General features: G+C 47.0%; 1 protein-coding gene across 3 annotated transcripts in view; it reads left to right on the top strand.

Annotated features, from left to right (window-relative positions):
* Positions 1-18764, top strand: part of RFX2 (regulatory factor X2) — a 182818-nt gene that overhangs the window by 80679 nt on the left and 83375 nt on the right. For 2 of the 3 annotated variants that reach the window (XM_085636800.1, XM_085636802.1), the window contains 3 exons: positions 11209-11324; positions 12998-13116; positions 17211-17320. In XM_085636800.1, the coding sequence (XP_085492926.1) occupies positions 11209-11324; positions 12998-13116; positions 17211-17320 (345 nt within the window). The remainder of the gene's footprint in view (positions 1-11208; positions 11325-12997; positions 13117-17210; positions 17321-18764) is intronic. The other variant, XM_085636801.1, reaches the window with a different exon arrangement.

Consider the following 18764-nt stretch of genomic DNA (forward strand, 5'->3'; position numbering starts at 1 on the left):
GTGCCTTCCTCTCGGCCATGAGGGGCCTGGCTCCGCTGTCGACGCCTCTAGGCGCGCCTTCGGGCCCCGCAGGTTCGACTGGGCGACTTCGCGTGCCAGCGGCTCCGGTGCCGTCGATGGCTCCGGCCCCGACGCCGCAGGTCCCCGAGGGATCCAGGCCTGGATCTCGGTCGACGCCGGTCGACCTCATGACGCCTCCTCCGCCGACACCGGTTCCACCTCCGACGCCGTCCCCGGACGACGTCGTTCCCCAGTTTAGCCCCGGTCCAGGTCCGATGCCAGCACGGCGCCGCCCGGCACCACTGCCGGCGCCGATTGGTGAACGCTTCATCTACTGCCCGGCTCCGATCGTTCCTCCTGTTTATCGGGAATTGGATGACGAGGGCGACTGGGAGGGGTATGATGACCCTATGGCCGCTCAGGCCCAACTTTCTCAGGACTGGGCAGAGGAATTGGGGGATGCCAGCGGTCTGGATACCTCCCTGGACGCTGGTTTCATCTCTCCTCCGACTGTGGCCTCGGAGGAGTGGTGCTGCGCAAGGCGGCCGAAGCCCTAGGGCTGGAGTTGCCTGCTGTGGCCGTGAGGACTAACGTCCTCACTGAGACCCTTCAACCGACAGCAAGCTCCACTGAGCCTCTGCTGCAGTTTAATGAGGCCCTCATTGACGTTCTGCAGGGCACTTGGTCCAAGCCCTCCACAGACCCTCCTGTGGACCGGAACGTTGCCCGGCGCCACCGCCCTGCTCCGGGCTGCCCCAGTTTCCTCTCCCAACACCCCACCCCCGAGAGTCTGGTTATCCAGGCCTCAACCTCCCAATCCTCCTTCCCGTCCGCTCCTCCGGATCGGGAATCCAAGAGGTTGGAGCAGTTTGGCAAGAAACTGTTCTCGTCCCTGAGTTTGGGACTGCGGTCTTTAAATACCGCTTACCTTTTGGGCCGTTATTCCCACTCTCTGTGGAATACGGTGGAGGACGTGCTGCCCTTGTGTCCGGTGGAGGCCCGGACACGACTCACTCTCAAGCTCTTGCTGACGGTCGAGATGCAGCACGGCATGCCATACGGTGTGGACTTGACACCACGGACTTGCTGGGTCGGGCGATTTCCACCACGGTGGCGCTTCGGCGTCACGCCTGGCTGAGGTCCACGTCATTTTCGGGGGATGTCCAGAGTTCCCTCATGGACATGCCCTTTGATGGCACTCGCTTTTTTGGTGAGAAGGCGGACAGTGCGCTGGCTCGGTTCAAGGACTCCCGGGCCACGGCCAAGTCCTTGGGTCTTTCGGCCCGCGGCCGCAAATTTCCGCCTTTCGTCCCTTTCGTGGCCAAGGAAGGGGCGCCTCCTCATGTCCGCCCAGCCACCGGCCGCAGAACCAACCTGCACGTGGTCGCGGACGTGGATTCCGCCGGGGCGGTACTGGAGGTCAACGTGCCGGTCAGTCCACATCCACCCTGGCAGCATCCGCCTCAAAGCCCTCCTAGTCCGAGATTTCAGGCCCATTCAACACCAGTGGGCGGCAGAGTTCGCCATCACCTGCTCCACTGGCGCTCCATCACGTCGGAGAGGTGGGTGCTGCAAATCGTCCGAAGGGGCTACTCCCTCCCCTTCGTGACGACCCCTCCAGCCATGCCACCGCTGAACCATCGTATGTCGGGGGATCATTTGCATCTTCTACGAGAGGAAGTTTCGGCCCTCTCGTCGAGCGCGTTCCTGGTCCAGAAGTAGGATGTGGTTGTTATTCCCACTACTTTCTGGTTCCCAAGAAGGGCACAGGGGGCCTACGCCCGATCTTGGACCTCAGGAGCGTCAACGCCTTCCTCCGGAACTGCTCACTTTAGCTCAGGTTCTGGCTGCCCTAGACCCTGGAGACTGGATGGTAGCGTTGGACTTGCAGGACGCTTATTTTCACATCCCCGTCCTGCCGGCCCACCGGCGTTACCTACGGTTCACGTTGGGTCAGGAGCACTTTCAGTTCACCGTGCTCCCCTTCGGCCTCACCAGTGCCCCTCGGGTGTTCACGTAAGTGATGGCGGTGGTCGCAGCTCATCTGCGCAGATTGGGGGTTCCAGTCTTCCCCTATCTCGACGACTGGCTGTTGAAGGCGGGCTCTCCCCAGCAAGTCGTCTCCCACCTCCAGACTACGGCCGACTTCCTGCACTCGCTGGGGTTCTCCATCAATGTGCCGAAGTCGCACCGGAGTCCCTCCCAGAAGCTCCTTTTCATCGGAGCTGTAGGAGAGTGGAATCTGATTAATGGTTGCCCCCAACTTTTTGCCTGGTATTTAAGTGGTTTTTGACTAGTCTGGCTGGGATCCTGCTATCCAGGACCCCAGCCTATCTGCTTTCTCCCTAAAACTGTTGTGAGTACTCTAGGTACAAACATAATTGGATGCTGGGCATGCCCTACCAGTCCCTTGTAGATGGTACCCTAGGTACCCAGGGCATGGGTCCCCCAGTAGGCCTACCAGGGCTGCAGCACTTATTGTGCCACCCTGGGACAGCCACCCAAGCTGACACCACCAGGCCACTACTGTAGCCTGGGTAAGGTGGTGCTAGCACCCCTTACAGGGATGTAGGTCCCATACCATTACAACACATATACTCTCATAGGTCACCCCTATGGCAGGCCCTGGTAATCCTACAGGGCTGGGTGCTGAGGTATGTGTGAGGGGGGACCCCTACGTGAGTAGGACCTCTCTGCAACCTTCGTAAAATCGTTACTGGGTTGTTTGTAGTGTAGCCATACCATATACTCTTAACCGCATTATAAGTTATTGCGTCATCGCTGTAACTTAGGAATGGCTACACAGAACCATATCATGTTTGGTGTCAAACATGAAGGAATCATACCCCCAGTCCAGCCATGGGCATGGGGGCACGATTCCCCCTTGCTAGGAGGGTGATATGGGAAAAGCGGTAGAATTTGGACACCAACTTAAAAGTGCACATGTACCACAAAATGGCTACTGTTCGCCACCTACACGACTCTGGCTGGCTGTTGCTGGGGAAAACCCCAGCCTCACCATCTGGACAATAGGGCTCCTGTGGCAGGGAGGTGCCAGCACCTCCCCAGACAGGATATGTGGATTGGAACAGGGTGGGTGCACCAAATGTCCTTTCAGAGTTGCACGTAGGCAGCTGCAGAGCCCCAATTCTGCATACACCGCCTGGAACCGGTTCAGGGGCATCCTGCCCCTCGCCCAGGCGGGAAACACACAAAGGGGAGTGGGTGTAGCCACCCTTTCCCGCCTCTACTCTGATTGGTAGGCTCTATTTTGGACCATCCCCTAATCTTGGGGATATATGGGAATAACTTTGCCCTAGAGCCTTAGATTCGTACAGGACTTCACAGAACTGACCTTCGACGAGCTGCTGCCCAGCTGACTGAAGAAATCTCCCTTGGGATAAAGGAGTTATCCCCCTGCTTGGCAGGCACCTAAAAGACTACAAGATACCCGGTTGGAACTTCGTTGCTCTCACGACCTTCGACGCCTTCCAGCAACCTCGAGGTGGGTCTCCAGTGCATCCCAGCGTCCTGTGAGTGTGCCCAGCAAGTCTGAGCACCCTGGACCACGTGGGTGTCGAGATCCCCGCATACCCCGAGACACCGGCCACCTCTTGTCCAGCACACGACCCCGACCAGTGGGGAAGTTGTGCTTTGGCCCATTTCTGAGCCAACCATCCAGCAGCATTTGTGCCGACTCTCAGCTCCCTGGCCCGCTCCAGGTGGCCCGTGGGAGCCCTTTTACGCACTCCATTTTGCTGCCTTCCGCGGTCCCTTGTCTCTCGACTTGTGGGCCCTGACGGAGGGCAATCTTCTTTTCCAAGAGTTCCCCTGGTTGCTCCAGGCCTGCTCTACGCTCCCTGCAAAGGAGAGCACCCTCAGACCTCGTGGGTCTGCACCAGCAGCTGCTTTGTTCATCTTGCGTGGGTTGCGGTTGCCAATGCTTAGTGGATCCAATCGGGACACTAACACCGCAGCGACCCTCAGCCGACGTGGGACAGTTGCCCTCCAGAAGCTGGCCTTCCTTGAAGCCTCCCGGAGTCCGTGACTGCAGAGCCCAGCTGTACCTTCCACACCTGAAGCACCCGACATCCACGAGTTCCTTCCTGTGAGCTCCCTGGTCACTGTGCTGTGACCCAGACTCTGTCCCCTCTGCTTTCAGGTTCATCTTTATCTTCTCTTCAACTTTAATCTTCACGACTTCAACGACGCTTTCAACTAGCAGCAGTTTGGACTACTTTTCCATAGAAAATCAGCCCGCGACCCGACACCAGAATCGACCTATGCACCCGGCTTCCCTGGGGCAGGTAACAGTGGTACTTCGGTACTTCCATGGTGGTGGGCTCTCCAAAGCCTTAAGTCTCAAGTCTTAACTTTGTACTGTTGTTAGAAGTGTCCTTAAACCTTAATTATTCAACCTCGACATTCTCCATAGGCTAACATTGCGATCCCGATAGCAACTTCTCGCACTGCACACGCCTCCCGTGGGTCCCCTTCCCCTTAACTGTGGGTGGATTCCGAAGGGGCCAGCGATCCTGAATGCCCTAGGCATTGCCTGTAGAATTGTCGTGGTTCTTATACCACTATTTTAGTATATGGTTTGGTCCCCCCCTGGGGCCCATTGATTTCTGTGCTATTTATTGTGTTTATAAATGCTTGTTTGAAGTGTAACTTTGCCACTAGCCACATAAAGTGACTGTGGGATTCTGTCTAGAATAAATACATATATTTTATATATATACCTGTGTGGGCTACTCTTTCATTTGGTTATTCAAGAGGTTATTATGGTAAAACAATAAGCTTAACACTCCTTCAAGACTTAGCCTGAAGGCTGCTCTCCACAGCTACCACTAGGATAGCTTTCTTTAAAGGTTGTCTTAAACCTATCATCAATAGGAGTCGAATTGGACTGGTGCAAGGTGTCCCTATAACTAGGAACAGCATATGCCAGGCCAACCTCTCACAGGAGCGGTTCTCGATTCGGCGCAGTTCCGGGTCTATCCGCCGGAACAGCGGGTCCGGGACATTCAGGCCCTGATTTCCATCTTCCGGCCTTTGTCCTGGGTTTCGGTCAGGTTGGTGCTGCGGCTTCTGGGGCTGATGGCCTCCTGCATCCTGTTGGTACCTCATGCCAGGTGGCAGATGCGGGCTCTGCAGTGGGACCTGAAGTTTCAGTGGGCCCAGCATCGCGGCAACCTGTCCGACCATGTCCTGATCTCAGAGGGCACTGCGAACCAGCTGCAGTGGTGGCTCACGAATCGCGATTTGGTCAGCGGCAGATCCCTCTCCCTACCCCAACCGGAGCATGTCGTAGTGACGGATGCGTCCCTCCTGAGATGGGGGGGGGGGGGGGCATATGGGAGAGGCGGAGATCAGAGGACTGGTCTCCGGCGGAAACTCAGCTCCATATCAACCTATTGGAGCTGAGGGCGATTCGACTTGCACTGAAAGCCTTCCTTCCCTCTGTCCGGGGAAGTGTCGTGCAGGTGTTCACGGACAACACCGCCGCCATGTGGTATTGCAACAAACAGAGCGGGGGGGGGTCGTTGACCCTTTGTCAGGAGGCTCTGCGCCTCTGGACATGGCTGGAACATCAGGGCATCACCCTGGTGGTTCAACATCTGGCGGGCTCTCTGAACGCCAGAGCAGACTAACTCAGCCCCTGGTGCATGATGGATCACGAATGGCGTCTGAACTCGGACGTGGCGCAAGATCTCTTTCTGCAGTGGGGAGAGCCTTGGTTAGATCTATTCGGCACCAAAGAGAACGCGCAATGTCAGCAGTTCTGCGCGTTGGAATTTCCAAGGCGGCACTCGCTCGGAGACGCTTTTCGTCGCGAGTGGAGTTGCCATCTGTTTTACGCCTTTCCGCCTATACCACTTCTGCCCAGAGTGCTGAAGAAGATCAGGCGCGACCGGGCCCAAGTCATCTTGGTGGCTCCGGATTGGGCACGAAGGTACTGGTATCCCGAGCTACTCAGTATGTCCATCGATCCCCCGATACGACTGCCTCTTCAGGAGGACCTTCTGTCGCAGCAGCAGGGGACGGTCCTCCACCCGAACCTGTCCAGCCTCCACCTCCATGCGTGGAGATTGAGTGGCGGCAGTTGATGCCATTTGACTTGCCTCCTGAAGTCTGCGATGTCATTCTGGCAGCCAGGCGTCCCTCCACAAAGACGGGATATGCCTGCCGGTGGAACAAATTTGTGGCATGGTGCACAGCAAAGGCTGTGGATCCCCTTTCTGCCCCTCTTTCTGATGTTCTCCTCTTTCTTCTTTCTTTGGCCCAGCAGGGCTCTGCTCTGGGCACCTTGAAGGGTTATCTTGCTGCAATCTCTGCTTTCTTAAGGCTTCCTGATCAGCCTTCTCTTTTCAAGTCCCCTGTTGTCACACGTTTTCTCAAGGGCATTACTCATATGTTCCCTCCTGTTCCATTCGTAATGCCTCAGTGGGATTTGAACCTTGTTCTTACTTTTCTGATGTGCGCTCCCTTTGAGCCCCTTCACAACTGTCCACTTCGTCTACTGACTCTGAAAACTGCCTTCCTGGTGGCTATCACCTCCGCTAGGCGGGTGAGTGAGCTCCAGGCTCTGTCAGCTAAGCCTCCCTTCCTTTCGGTTCATCCTGATAAGGTTGTCCTCAGGACCCGTACTTCTTTCCTTCCTAAAGTCGTGACTCCCTTTCACATTGGGCAATCTGTCACGCTGCCCACCTTCTTTCCGCCTCCGCATCCTTCAAAAGATGAAGAGAGGCTCCACCGTCTGGACCCAAAACGTGTGCTGTCATTTTATTTGGCCCGCACAAACCAGTTCCGGGTGGACGACCAACTTTTTGTTGGATATGTAGGTGTGAAGAAGGGTAAAGCTGTGCACAAGCGGACCATCTCGCGATGGGTCGTGTTGTGTTTTAAACTCTGCTATTCTTTGGCGAAAAAGGACCCTCCTGTTGGGCTGCGAGCCCATTCCACCCGGGCCACAGCGGCGACAACTGCCCTGGGACGGGGAGTCCCCTTGCAGGACATCTGTCAGGCGGCGACGTGGGCTTCACCGACACGTTCGCCAAGCACTATTGCCTGGACCGCCAAGACCGGAGAGATGGCCACTTTGGCCGTTCTGTTCGCCAGGACTTTCTGGTGTGATCTTGGTTCGCAGGCCCACCTCCGGGGTTGGTATCTATTCTAAGGTGAGGAATCTAACTAACGTGTTTCTTTCAGATGAACAAGTTACTTACCTTCGGTAACGATGTATCTGTAAGAAACATTAGTTAGTTAGATTCCTCACCGACCCACCAAGCCTCCCCGTTCTGCGAACCGACATCTAGGGTTAAGGTTCTCCCTTTCAGGGCCCTAGCTTTTTTGGCACCAGTGTCGGTCTCTTGCATGGCTCAGCGTCCCTGGCGCGGAAAGCTATGTACAAGAACTGACGTCCGCGCGCGAGGGCGGCGTCTAAGTACTCCGATGTCATTCCGGCGCACGACGCCAACGACGGATGCGGAGCCGCAGGCGACGCCTAGCGACGCGCAAGGGGTATTGCTACAAAAATCTTTCCGGATCCAGTCTGACGCCTGGGGATATTCTAAGGTGAGGAATCTAACTAACTAATGTTTCTTACAGATACATCGTTACCGAAGGTAAGTAACTTGTTCTTTAAGACCAATAAACTACTCACATTCACCAGTTAAACGTAACTAATCCAAGTATAACTTGCACCGCCATAGAATTTAGATGTCATCAGTGATGTAATGTGTGAGATCATAAACCGTACATCAGTGTTTTAAGTTGTACATATATCAATAACGTATAACTGCCGTATTTCAGTGGTTTTTTAGGTCTCGCCTGAGCCAGCGCCTTAGCGTTGCTCTGGCGAGAGTTTTAGTAAGCGGGTTTTGGAAGTGCTAACCTAGTGGCTTTTTCAGGCCTCCAGCTTGCATTCGCGATGTCGTGCACGCGCACAGCTGCTATCCTAGTTTCTAGCATTCCTTTACTCTCATGGCCGGCTTTCCTCCCCTCTCTCCCCCGCTCCTCCCCCTCCCTTACTGCATTGAAGATCGGTTTCCTTCTCTGCCTCTGCTAATTACTTTCACTTTCGCTGCGCCGTCGAGGTCTGTCTCGTGAAGTCTCTGGTGTAACTCGCTCACATCTGTCTCACTTGTTTATTTAATTGCGTGCCACACAACTCCCGGCCTGGTCGCTCTTCTTGCTTTACTTGTTATATCTTTTTTTTAATACTTTAGGCTTTGTGCTCTAATACGTTTGTGGTCGGATATTCACATCTGACAAAACACGACAGCTCCGGAAATGTCTGTAGCGATGTTACAGCACGCAGTGTGCCGGATCATTTATGCGTAATAGTGCAGTAAAAATAAAAAAATCCTGTCACTGCACCTCACGAGGAAGCTGTCCCTCAACGAATAACTTGTTTTCAGTGACTGGTCACAACTCTCCAGGGGAGCTCCTATCCTATCTCCGTTTGCCAACAGGACTGCCCCCTCCGTCTGTTATTGGCGCTCACCGTCACTGCCCGACGACGCATAGGCGCTGCGTAATTCGCGCCGCCCACCGGTGCTCTTATCTAACCAGCCCTTTCTCGCCCCACTGACGCTCGGCCTCCAGGTTACACGCTCCATGTTGTGGTCGCGGGATTGCTACCCCTGTCTTTGAGAATGCAAGAAAGATAACGTTATGTAAAGAGCAATTTCATAACCGACACACACATTTTGCGTGTGGTAAATATGTCGTATGGGCCATGCCGGTGTCAGCAGTGAGTGTAAGTAAAACTACAGACTCCGTCCCAGCAAAATCATCTTCGAGGGACAGAAAAACTAATTTGGCAGGGGAAAACATGCTGCTGTCCCTTCTTTTATCACCCATGGACATGCAGCCAGCTGCAAAGTGCCCACTGAGAAACCTGGCAGGTCCCTCCCTGCGCACAAGCCCAAACTTCCACCCAGTAAGCCACACCCCATCAAATAAAACAAGCATTGGCCTAGCCAATAGGCCTCGCCTTTGGGACCTTATAAGTATTTAGTTATGCAGCACAATATCCTTATTGCAACAATATTAACTGTTGCATGGCTAAACACTTATAAGGTCCCAAAGGCGAGACCTATTGGCTATGCCAATGCTTGGTTTTTTTGTTTTTTTAAACTCTAGTGTAGGTTTTTTTTTACCGCAAGTTAAAATCTTACTACTTTCCTCACATATATATCCACTTTAACCTTTGTTTTGTTTCAGTGAATTCCTAATATTTATTTTTGTTAACGTAAAGTAATATCAGATTATGGTACAATAAATTTGCGAACTACCACTTGCTGCACTGTCCTGTATCCAAACTCCCGCCTTCCACCTAGGGGCCAACAGGATGAGCTACTCACCGGCCACAGACCACACCCCATTTTTTTTTTCTCGATCTGTCGCAAAGTTACACTGCAGAATGAATCCCGTGTCCTGTAATGACAGCTGCTACATTTTCTTTTATGTTGCGGCCAGTCGATCAAATCACTTGAGGGATCTGGCCGATGGAAAAGGCACCAGCTCCGGTTTTTGGATTTGCAGTCCTGCGGTAGTCTTGCAAAATCAACTGTCAATATATCTATACATTTTTAACCTTAAGGTTTCAAAAAATACAGAACCGATATACGCTAAATCACAAAAAGAACACTTCCTGGATCGAGATGCAGCTTTTTTTCAAATTTGGTATAATTCTGTTCAGCCATTTTCTTTGTATTGCCTAATTTTTCCTATGGAAAATGCATCGCTCAAAAACGTGTTTTGGGACTCTTCCTTTTTTTTCTATCCCTGCTTGACGATCATCCCAAAACTTGCCAGGAAAAAGCTGAGGTGGATGAAATTTCTTTATTGAAAGGTTTGTGAAGATTTGTTAAATTGCACCATTGTAATTGGGAAAAGAGAAACACTCTTCCTATGGAAACTGTGATCAACGTAGAACTACACTGTGCCTATATATTTTAATAGGCTTCTTTTTCAGACTTTTATTTAGCCACACCTGTGCATTTCTTAACTAACCACAGTCTGTTGTGATATTATTGGATCTAAAGATGTTCCATAATTTGGAAGCAGTTTTTACTCTAGATGTGAGTACATATTTGAAAATATTTTGTGAGCATTGCTCATACATGCTAGTATTACTTTTTTGTCCTCATTAAAAAATAAAAATCACCCATAAAGTTAAACTTAGACCCTTAATGTACTGGAGGAGGATATGGCCCTCCATAGATGTTTACCCTATCAGCTGGGCTTGGAAGAGATTAGAAACTTCCCTGGCCATTAAAATTCCTTGGCTGGGGTATATTAAGAATTCACTCTAGGAGATTGGGTGCGGCGACATGTGGGTCCATCCAGAAACATCAGGTGGTACTTCCAAGCTTACGCTCAAGGAGCGTTACTTGAGACACATACAGTGGATTGCACCAGCATTGGGGGGGAGAGGGCAGGCACTTTAACCTCTACCTTTTTGGGTTTTAAAGATACTAATCTTCTGGAAAGGTATATGGACACAATTGTGCCTCCGGGTGCTAAGACCTCATATATTAAGTTCCGTTTTGGGACTTTGCAACTTAGATCCTTTACTGCAAAGTGTTGCCGCGCCCTCACTGATGCAAAGCCTGATTTAAGCTGCTCGTTTTGCTCAGAGGTTAAGGGAACAGCGGAACATGTCCTGTACTTTTGTCCGCAGTATCATGCACATAGGTGGAAATGAATCCTGCCTTTATGTCGCAACATGGGCATCAGGAACTACAAAAGTGCAGCTAGGGTATTCAGGTCAGACACAGTTCAACCAATCGTCTTTTCCGTCTCCTGGTTTTTTCTATACATGTGGAGACACAGACAGAAAAAGATTGCTCTATCAATGCCTAGTTTATAGCACATAGACTGTGTAAAACTATAGGAAGTGCTGGTTGGAATAAACTTTTGCATCCGAAAATTGTCATGCTCCCCCTATAGGCTTATAGTTTTAATTGTAGTTTTAAAAAAATCTTTTTATTATTTTTAATGTTTACAAGTCATGTTCCTCTATATGCTGCTAATTCTAATTGTGGATATTTACAAACGTCTCAATTATTTTATATTCTACTTGCTGTGTCTAAGTGATTTTATTCAATGATTTGTATAGTTGTAACTTATTGATTTGCTTTTGTGGCAACTGCCAAAATAAAGTACATTATGAATAATAAAATCGCTTTTGTCTAGATACAGACCAACACAGAAGATGGATGGTATGGGAGACTATGCATCCCACAGTAGCCATCACATAACTCCGGAGCAGTCTGTGGCAGCCCAGAGCCAGCATCACCAGCAGTTTATAGGTAAGACACTCATCGTTTTTTCGTTCATGATTATTTACAACTGTTATGCACTATCACTCTGGAGGGTATCCTGGCGTTGAGCAGGTGTGAGTCTAGCCAAACTTAATGGCGTAGTGAGATTACTCGAAGCCAGGTCTTCATCTTCTTGTGGAATTCAAGTGAGTACGAGGCTCTTATGTGTGGGTTCCACACTTCTTAGAGATGCAGGAGAAGGCTTGACTCAAACTGTGGATTGTTGATGATGGCAGTAGCTGGACAAAACTTTGAGCCTTCAGTTTTAACAGGTGATGGACTTTGGGCATTCTCAACCCTCCTGTCTATCCTTTAAAGGAATTTAAAGTATTTTGCTTTACCTACTATGCAACTAAAGCAGGGCAGACTGTACCTTTTTAATAAGATATAGTTCCACTGTTCTTCTAATCCGACTCCCGGAACCAAAAGGCAAAGTTTGGGGTGATTGAAACAGTGCTTAATATGTTTTTATAAGTTTCACATGGGTTTACGGGTGGTAGCAAATTTCATATGGTCAATTTGTTTGTTGAGTAGACGGAGCCTTTTTTGGGAAGCACCCAGCTTAATCTTCAAAATATGTTTCTAATTTTGAGATCAAATATTGAATGTCTCCCAGTCTTGCTTCGGGGGTCATATAACTTTTATGATTGTAACAATAGGAAAACTAGCATTTGCAAAGCAAATCAGTCTTGCTTTGGCAGTGCTTGTTCATTGCTTGTATTGGCTTTGCCAGTGCATTTAGAATAGTGTTGCAAGCGCTGACAAATTAATAGAGGCAGATTTTTTGATTTATTTTGCTTACTTCATGTCACAATGAGTCTTGACGCAGACATGAGGCAAATTAGGAGGGTATCATCATAATAATTTGTATAATGTTTAAATTGTTCCGACATGGCCCACACATGACAGCCTCCTAAAAGCATACAAACGAATTTCAGCATGCCTCCCCACAGAAAGAGAGATCATTCTCATTTGAGGGGGAAGGGAGGAGAGGCAAAATGGAGGCGTAGGGCCGGAAGGGAGATAGCAATATGGAGGCGGTGGGGCGGGTTGAGAATCACTGTGGTGAGTAATGATTTGGAAAGCAAGAGATTGAAACCTAGATGCTTCAGGGTTCAGGACAGATAAGAGTTGGAGGAAAGCCATCAAAGCAAGAGACAGACCCAAAATTCACTGTATGTTAAAGTATAGTAAAGCATTAGTTTTGGCTAATGCGGTCTGTAGTGTGACCGCAAAAATCAATGACTTATAAAGTGCATGTACACAATGGTGTATCTTGTGATTGAAAAATGCTTCTGATCCAGACCAGTTTGCTGACAGTTTTTAAATCTACAAATGCCCTAAGTTAAAACTAATGCACTTACGGGAGGCAGGGCTATGCTGCGGTGATGGCTCCAATAGTTTTCCTATTTCAATTTCTCGTCCTTGACTCCATGAATTCCCTGGTCTTTATTTCCTTTTCATTGCACCATGACAAATCCAGCCCACTTCAAAGGTGGCCATTCATGTAGACTTACCCTGGACATGGTGATTAGCGGAAGAAAGAGTTGAATGATCCAACAGTGCCATACATTATTTTGCCAGAATGGAATTCTATTCTATATCCTAATGTACTACTAGTTCCTTTACTTTCTCCTAATGCATTTCCATTTTATTGCTAGATGTGTCCCATGTCTTTCCTGTTTTTCCTCCTCTGGATTTGGGAAGCATGCTTTTACCCGAGGGAATTGTTGTAGACGACATCAAAACTTTGCAGCTTCTCTACCGACGGCACTGTGAGGTAACTGTCATTTAATAATTTAGTTTGTAGGTTATTGAGTTTAACAAATTCTAAACGGCAACCTTGCAAAACCATAATTGCTGATAATTTGTGTTTTTTTGCCAACTCAATTTTTTTTTGGTACTGTTTTTATTATATATTGCCCCTCCACCCCATTTATCCCTTCTCTACCCCTTAACACCATTCCTGGACAATCCAAAATGTAGTCTTATGCTATGGTCAGCAATGAAAGGTTAGTGGAGTTTTTATCTTGCAGAACAAACAATTAAAAGGGGTTAAGTGTACAAAGATTAAATGTTTAGAGACCACAATGAGATTGGTGAGTCTAAGCACAGAAGATTTTCTGTTGTATTAATATGTTCTACAGGTAGATTTTGCTGGATTCTGTTTTTGACTTTGTAAAAACTGCAAATTCATTTGGCTTTGTCTGCTAGACATTTACTTCACAGCACACATTGAGAGGCAAGCTCATCTTAATGAAAAACACATGAAGCCTCTTAAGTTAAGAAATGAATTCCATTAAGTTCTTGACCATTTCTTATGGAATTTATCCAAGGTTCATGAGAACCCTCCTGTCTGTATCAAAGGGAGAACCAGATCTGAAGAGGTCTTGGACTTAATAGCGAAATAGATTTGGTACATAGCATGCTGACTGGTTCAGGAATGCCAAATGAAATGATCCGTGTGTAGCCTGTCCCTAGTGAGGTTTTCTATCATACTGATCAGAGGAGGCACATTTGGTGACATGCTCTTTAATGTATGTCTAGAAGGGGAAGATACCAGTTATGCATCACTTGTTGTTTATTGGTAATTGAAATATTTTTCAAACTAAATTTTCTATGGAGGGTACCACTGAGTGTATGCTGCTGCCTCTGAACCACACTGATCTGGATTTGTGAATCCTGGTGGCTTGCAAGAGTTCGATTCCCCTTATAATATAATATCAATTGATTCTGATCATTGTCTCGTTGTCAAAGAGGCATATTCTTTCAGTCCCACTTTCAGGTCAAATGTCTTTTCCAAAGCCTCTAAAAGAAATTTCTGAAATTATCTTTCCAGTGACTTAGAAATGAATTAGATTTTGTCAGGTACTTTAATCTACCCAGAAAGACTAGAGTATAGGTTTATGAACTGAATCAGTTTGGCTTTATTTGCAATTTTTCCACATGATGACTTTAGCTCAGATCTGATTGCCTTGCAGAAATTGCATCAGATTGGCCAATCTCCCATATTGTCCTACGTCTGCATTTCAATAAAGTAAGAGCATCACTGTTACAGGTTCTGTATCTGATGTCATCACTATCTGTATAGATATTTTACATTTACTCATTTGGTCTAATCTCATTGGAGGATTTAAGTACATTTTTATTTTTAGTTGTAGAGACTGGTCTGTGTCTTTATGGAGTACACATCCAATTAACTTAATGATTCACTTTGCTAGCCATTCTCCAGAGGCATGTCCAAAGGACTCTCAGCAAAAATTAAACATTTGTGAACAATGTAGAATCACAGTTGGCCTAGGATTTGCGCCACCAATGTGAAATACTAGCCCTGAAACAAACCATTCAGCACATCTGACCTGCACCATCTGCAAGGCGCGTGGTCCCAGAGACACACTTGCCTCGTTGCATCCACATTATCCCTTTGGCATGATTGGAATGCCTGGTGTGCAATCAGATAAATGTAGTAAATCACAGTCAAAGAAGATTGATATTCCCAATCTAGTATGCAAGTTAAAGCTTTTTTCTGTATATAAATCTTTTCATTGAAAAACCATATAAGGTTACGAAATTGCAAGGGACAAACCGATATCGTCGTGAAATCTAAAGCATGGATCCCTCCTTCTCCCCTCTCCCCTCCTCCTCCCCCACATAAAGTCAAAGCTTTTTAAAGGTGTAAATGTAGTTATCCAGTAGCTCAAACCACAATAACTAAGCATTCCAAAAGCAAAAAACAAGTCTCTTCAGCAGTAGGTTTGTCAAATACATTCTTAATAGTACATTGAAATCAGTGGATGAACTTTAATTTGTTGTTCCCTAATTTAGGTTGAAGAAATGGGGTGGCAAATAGTTACAGGTCCACGAGTCTCAGGAAAACAATGAACATTCTTTACACACCTGAAAGTAACCATGCCAATTGAAATTTCAAAAATCGCAAAAGACTTCCTTTTTCACTTCAGAAACCTCTCTTCTGCTGCTTTTGCAGCATCTGTATATTTTTTTTCTTTATACGGCATCAAGAGACCTATTCCAGGATACATGTTATTTATGGAGTCCACAAATAACAACCGTTGCATTGCAGTACTGCTGGGAAGTGCATTGACAAATCTATCAGACTCGCTGGTCTCTAGACTTCACTCAGGTTCATTCATATCCTCCTTCCTTTTTTCCTTTGTATTGCTTTTTCCGCCTTTCTTCACCTCCCCCCCCCCCCCCCCCCCCCACCCCCCTTTTTAAATTCTTGCTTCTGCCTTTTTAGGTCACCCTTTCATCATCCTTTTTAAAAAAAAATTGAATGTCTCCCTCTGAATAACGTCATAAGTATGATTGCTCAGTTTTACCCTTGCACATTTTGGGGTTTACAATCTCTTTAACCTTTCCCAGAACAACCATATGTTTACTGACCAGGGAGAGGGGAAATTCTTCAGCCCGCTTCCATCACGGAGATTGAAAGACAAGGTTATAAGAAGTTTACATTTTAAAGTTTGGATTTTCCTAATGATAACATGGCTATTAAGTGAATTTGAAGGAATTCAGAAGAAGCAGTACTTTGCACAGTGTCCTTCATTGGTACCTTATAGGTCATTAATTTGTTTGTCTAGAACTTATTACCTTACTACTTTTGAGAATCGCCTCTCTCTTCGACGAATCTTTTAGGAGCAGAATACAGTGGATTTCCATATAGTTGGCTGCCATTTAGAGTGGCATGGTGGGCAAAAATCAAGCAAGGGGCTGGATTGCTTGGCGGGCAGAAAACAAGGAACTGGCATGCGGTCTAAGTGATGAAGTGGAAGAGATTAATTCTGTCATTCTTGTATCAAATTTTTGTTTGCTATAGCAGAGGCCCCAAGTGCAACTGGTGTGTGTACTGTGCTCTCTATGCCACAACACTCAAGATGCATCTCACTGAGGAGGCCAAAGGAAGCCAAACTAGTTCTGTGTGCAGGGGAACAGGCTTGGCAGTTTTGGTGTTACTTTCCCTAGAGTACCGTGATTAAGACTGATATTTGGATGGCTAGTCTGTAGAGTGACACTGGCAAAATATGTGAAAAACAATTGGATATTCTTTTGTTTGTTGCAACATTGCCCATCATACAATTGTGTAGCTGTACACTCCTAGTTAAACCCCTTCCACACACCACCACTAAAACAAGTAAGTAGACTGTATCAATGGGTTTTATCCCTACTTTGTAAATACTGATTCCTCACTTCAATTCTAAATTTGAACTTGGGCTGTGGTACACAAATCATTTGGGCCTATGGCTTTGGGTGGCCTAGCACACTGGGAACAGTAAGCCAGCCTATTGTATTCAAAATGCCTTAATTTCTTTAGTCTTTCTCGAGTAATGCTATATTTTCGATGATTTTAATGTTTTCTGCAATTCCCTATGTTACTTCCCTCCAACACCAGCTACAACCCTTTTGTCCTCAACTGAGGAAATAAGAGCTAAATGTTTCTAGCACTCTGAAATTCCACCTGGAAATAAGTTCTGAACATGTATTCAAATTTATTGTTGGTCTTCCACTGTTGAAACTTCTATAGTATCTTGCATTTCAAAGTTTTAGTAGCTTAGAAAATATGCTCTGTAGGGGTTTAGGTTATTGTGTCAGATGTCATGTTTCAGTCTTCTATGTCAGACAAAACTTTAAGAAACGGAGTGGGATCAATTGATGGTTTAAGTGGGTGTAGAGAGTAGGCATGGGGAGGGATGCTCAACAGGGTTATCTCTAAAGAAAATATTAAATGAACCGAGACTTTTGGCCAGCTTATTCTAGTTCTCTAAGTTGCAAGTGATTTCCAACTAGATTTGAAAAAGGTAAAGCACAGACTGAGTATACTGATGTTGCTAGTAGTATTTTCTCTTTCTTTATCAGGCTACTCTAGATGTTGTGATAAACCTTCAGTTCCAGTATATTGAAAAGTTATGGCAGGCTTTCTGGAGCTCCAAGACGTCTACTGATGGTTCTACGCACCTGTCACCCAGGTACATTTTAAGGAGGTATTCTAATACAAAATGTGTATCATAACATGTATTCTTCTCTACAAAAAAAGTGAGGGTCTACAGGCTCTCTTCGATATGCAGTTCCTCCACTTACATTTTAACTAGGGTGATAAGCTTATGTTTGCTGCATGTGATTTTATGTATTCTGCTGTACATCATCCCACCCCCCATTGTTGGTTTCAGAGTATTACAAGTTGAGTATCTTAAACCTTTGTTTCGATGTAGGGTATGATGACATTTTGACATGTGTAACTGTTAGCATTAGCCACCTGAGCCCATGAGGCATAGATGCTTAATGTGTAGAAATGAAACCTGCCAAACACGAGTCTGCTTTCTCTGCACTAATGGGACTGAAAAGCGTTAACTGCATATAGTGGAGCAGCATTCTGTTTTTGTCAAAGGATGCTACAAATATTAAAAACAAATTTAACTAACTTGACTTAAGGAAAAGAAAGCCCGTCGTCACAAAAATCTAGCTGTTTAGAAAGCCTACCCCAAAGATAAAGGTTATGCATCTTTACCTGGATAGTCTTCAGTCTGGACCTGGCATAATGCCACCACCTACTCGACTATAAATGGATTTTCTAGAGGAAAGTGTGACTGACACCAATCAGACCTTCTGAAGTAAGGACATTTTGAGGCAGCTACCTTGCAGTAAGATTCCTGGCTGAACAATAGTGGCAGGTTAACTGCAGGAGCCATGACCTAAATGCCACATGAATGTGCAGTGTGAGAATAGTTGTTATCATTTACTATGCAACTATCTGGCAGGAATTCTGGTAGTAACCATTGAATTGCATCGGGGTGGTGTTTTGAAATTGATTTTGATGCTGCCATAGGCATGCTGGCTCCTACCACATCAGGGTTTCCAATGCTTTGGAAATGTGGATCCCTAGATTTCCTAGTAGGCCACCCCTTAGAAGGGCTAACTTCTCTCTTGAACAATTGCCAATCTACCATCTTTGAAACACCCCAAATTAGTAAGTTTGGTTTTGACCACCTTCAGCATAGACTTCCAGAAAAGGTATCTGCCCCTGCAGACTATGGCTCCCAGTCTTGCCCCGTTGGAGAATTTTAAATTGCCAAAAATGAGTAAATGCAAAAGTCGAAAGTTGGCAATGTGACGCCTGTGATGAGAATACTTTGGCGACCACAGTTTCACCCATTTTAGGTGCCAAAATCTAAGGCTGCAGTGAGGTCCCAAAATGATATACCTGGTCTTGTGGAGCCCTCTTCGACCTCTTATCCCACCTTGCTCCGCTGGAAGATTATGAGCGGTCATTGACTGAACAAAGAGCATGTCAGCGTGAAAATGCTGACCCCACATGATTCTCTTACACACAGCAAAGCAACATTAACAGCTACAGGTTTGCAGTTGGCCTACCTGTGATCATTTGCTATTAAATGTGTCATTTGGACTCCAGAT

Source organism: Triturus cristatus, chromosome 12 (genome assembly GCF_964204655.1).
Source record: "Triturus cristatus chromosome 12, aTriCri1.1, whole genome shotgun sequence".
NCBI lineage: Eukaryota > Metazoa > Chordata > Amphibia > Caudata > Salamandridae > Triturus > Triturus cristatus.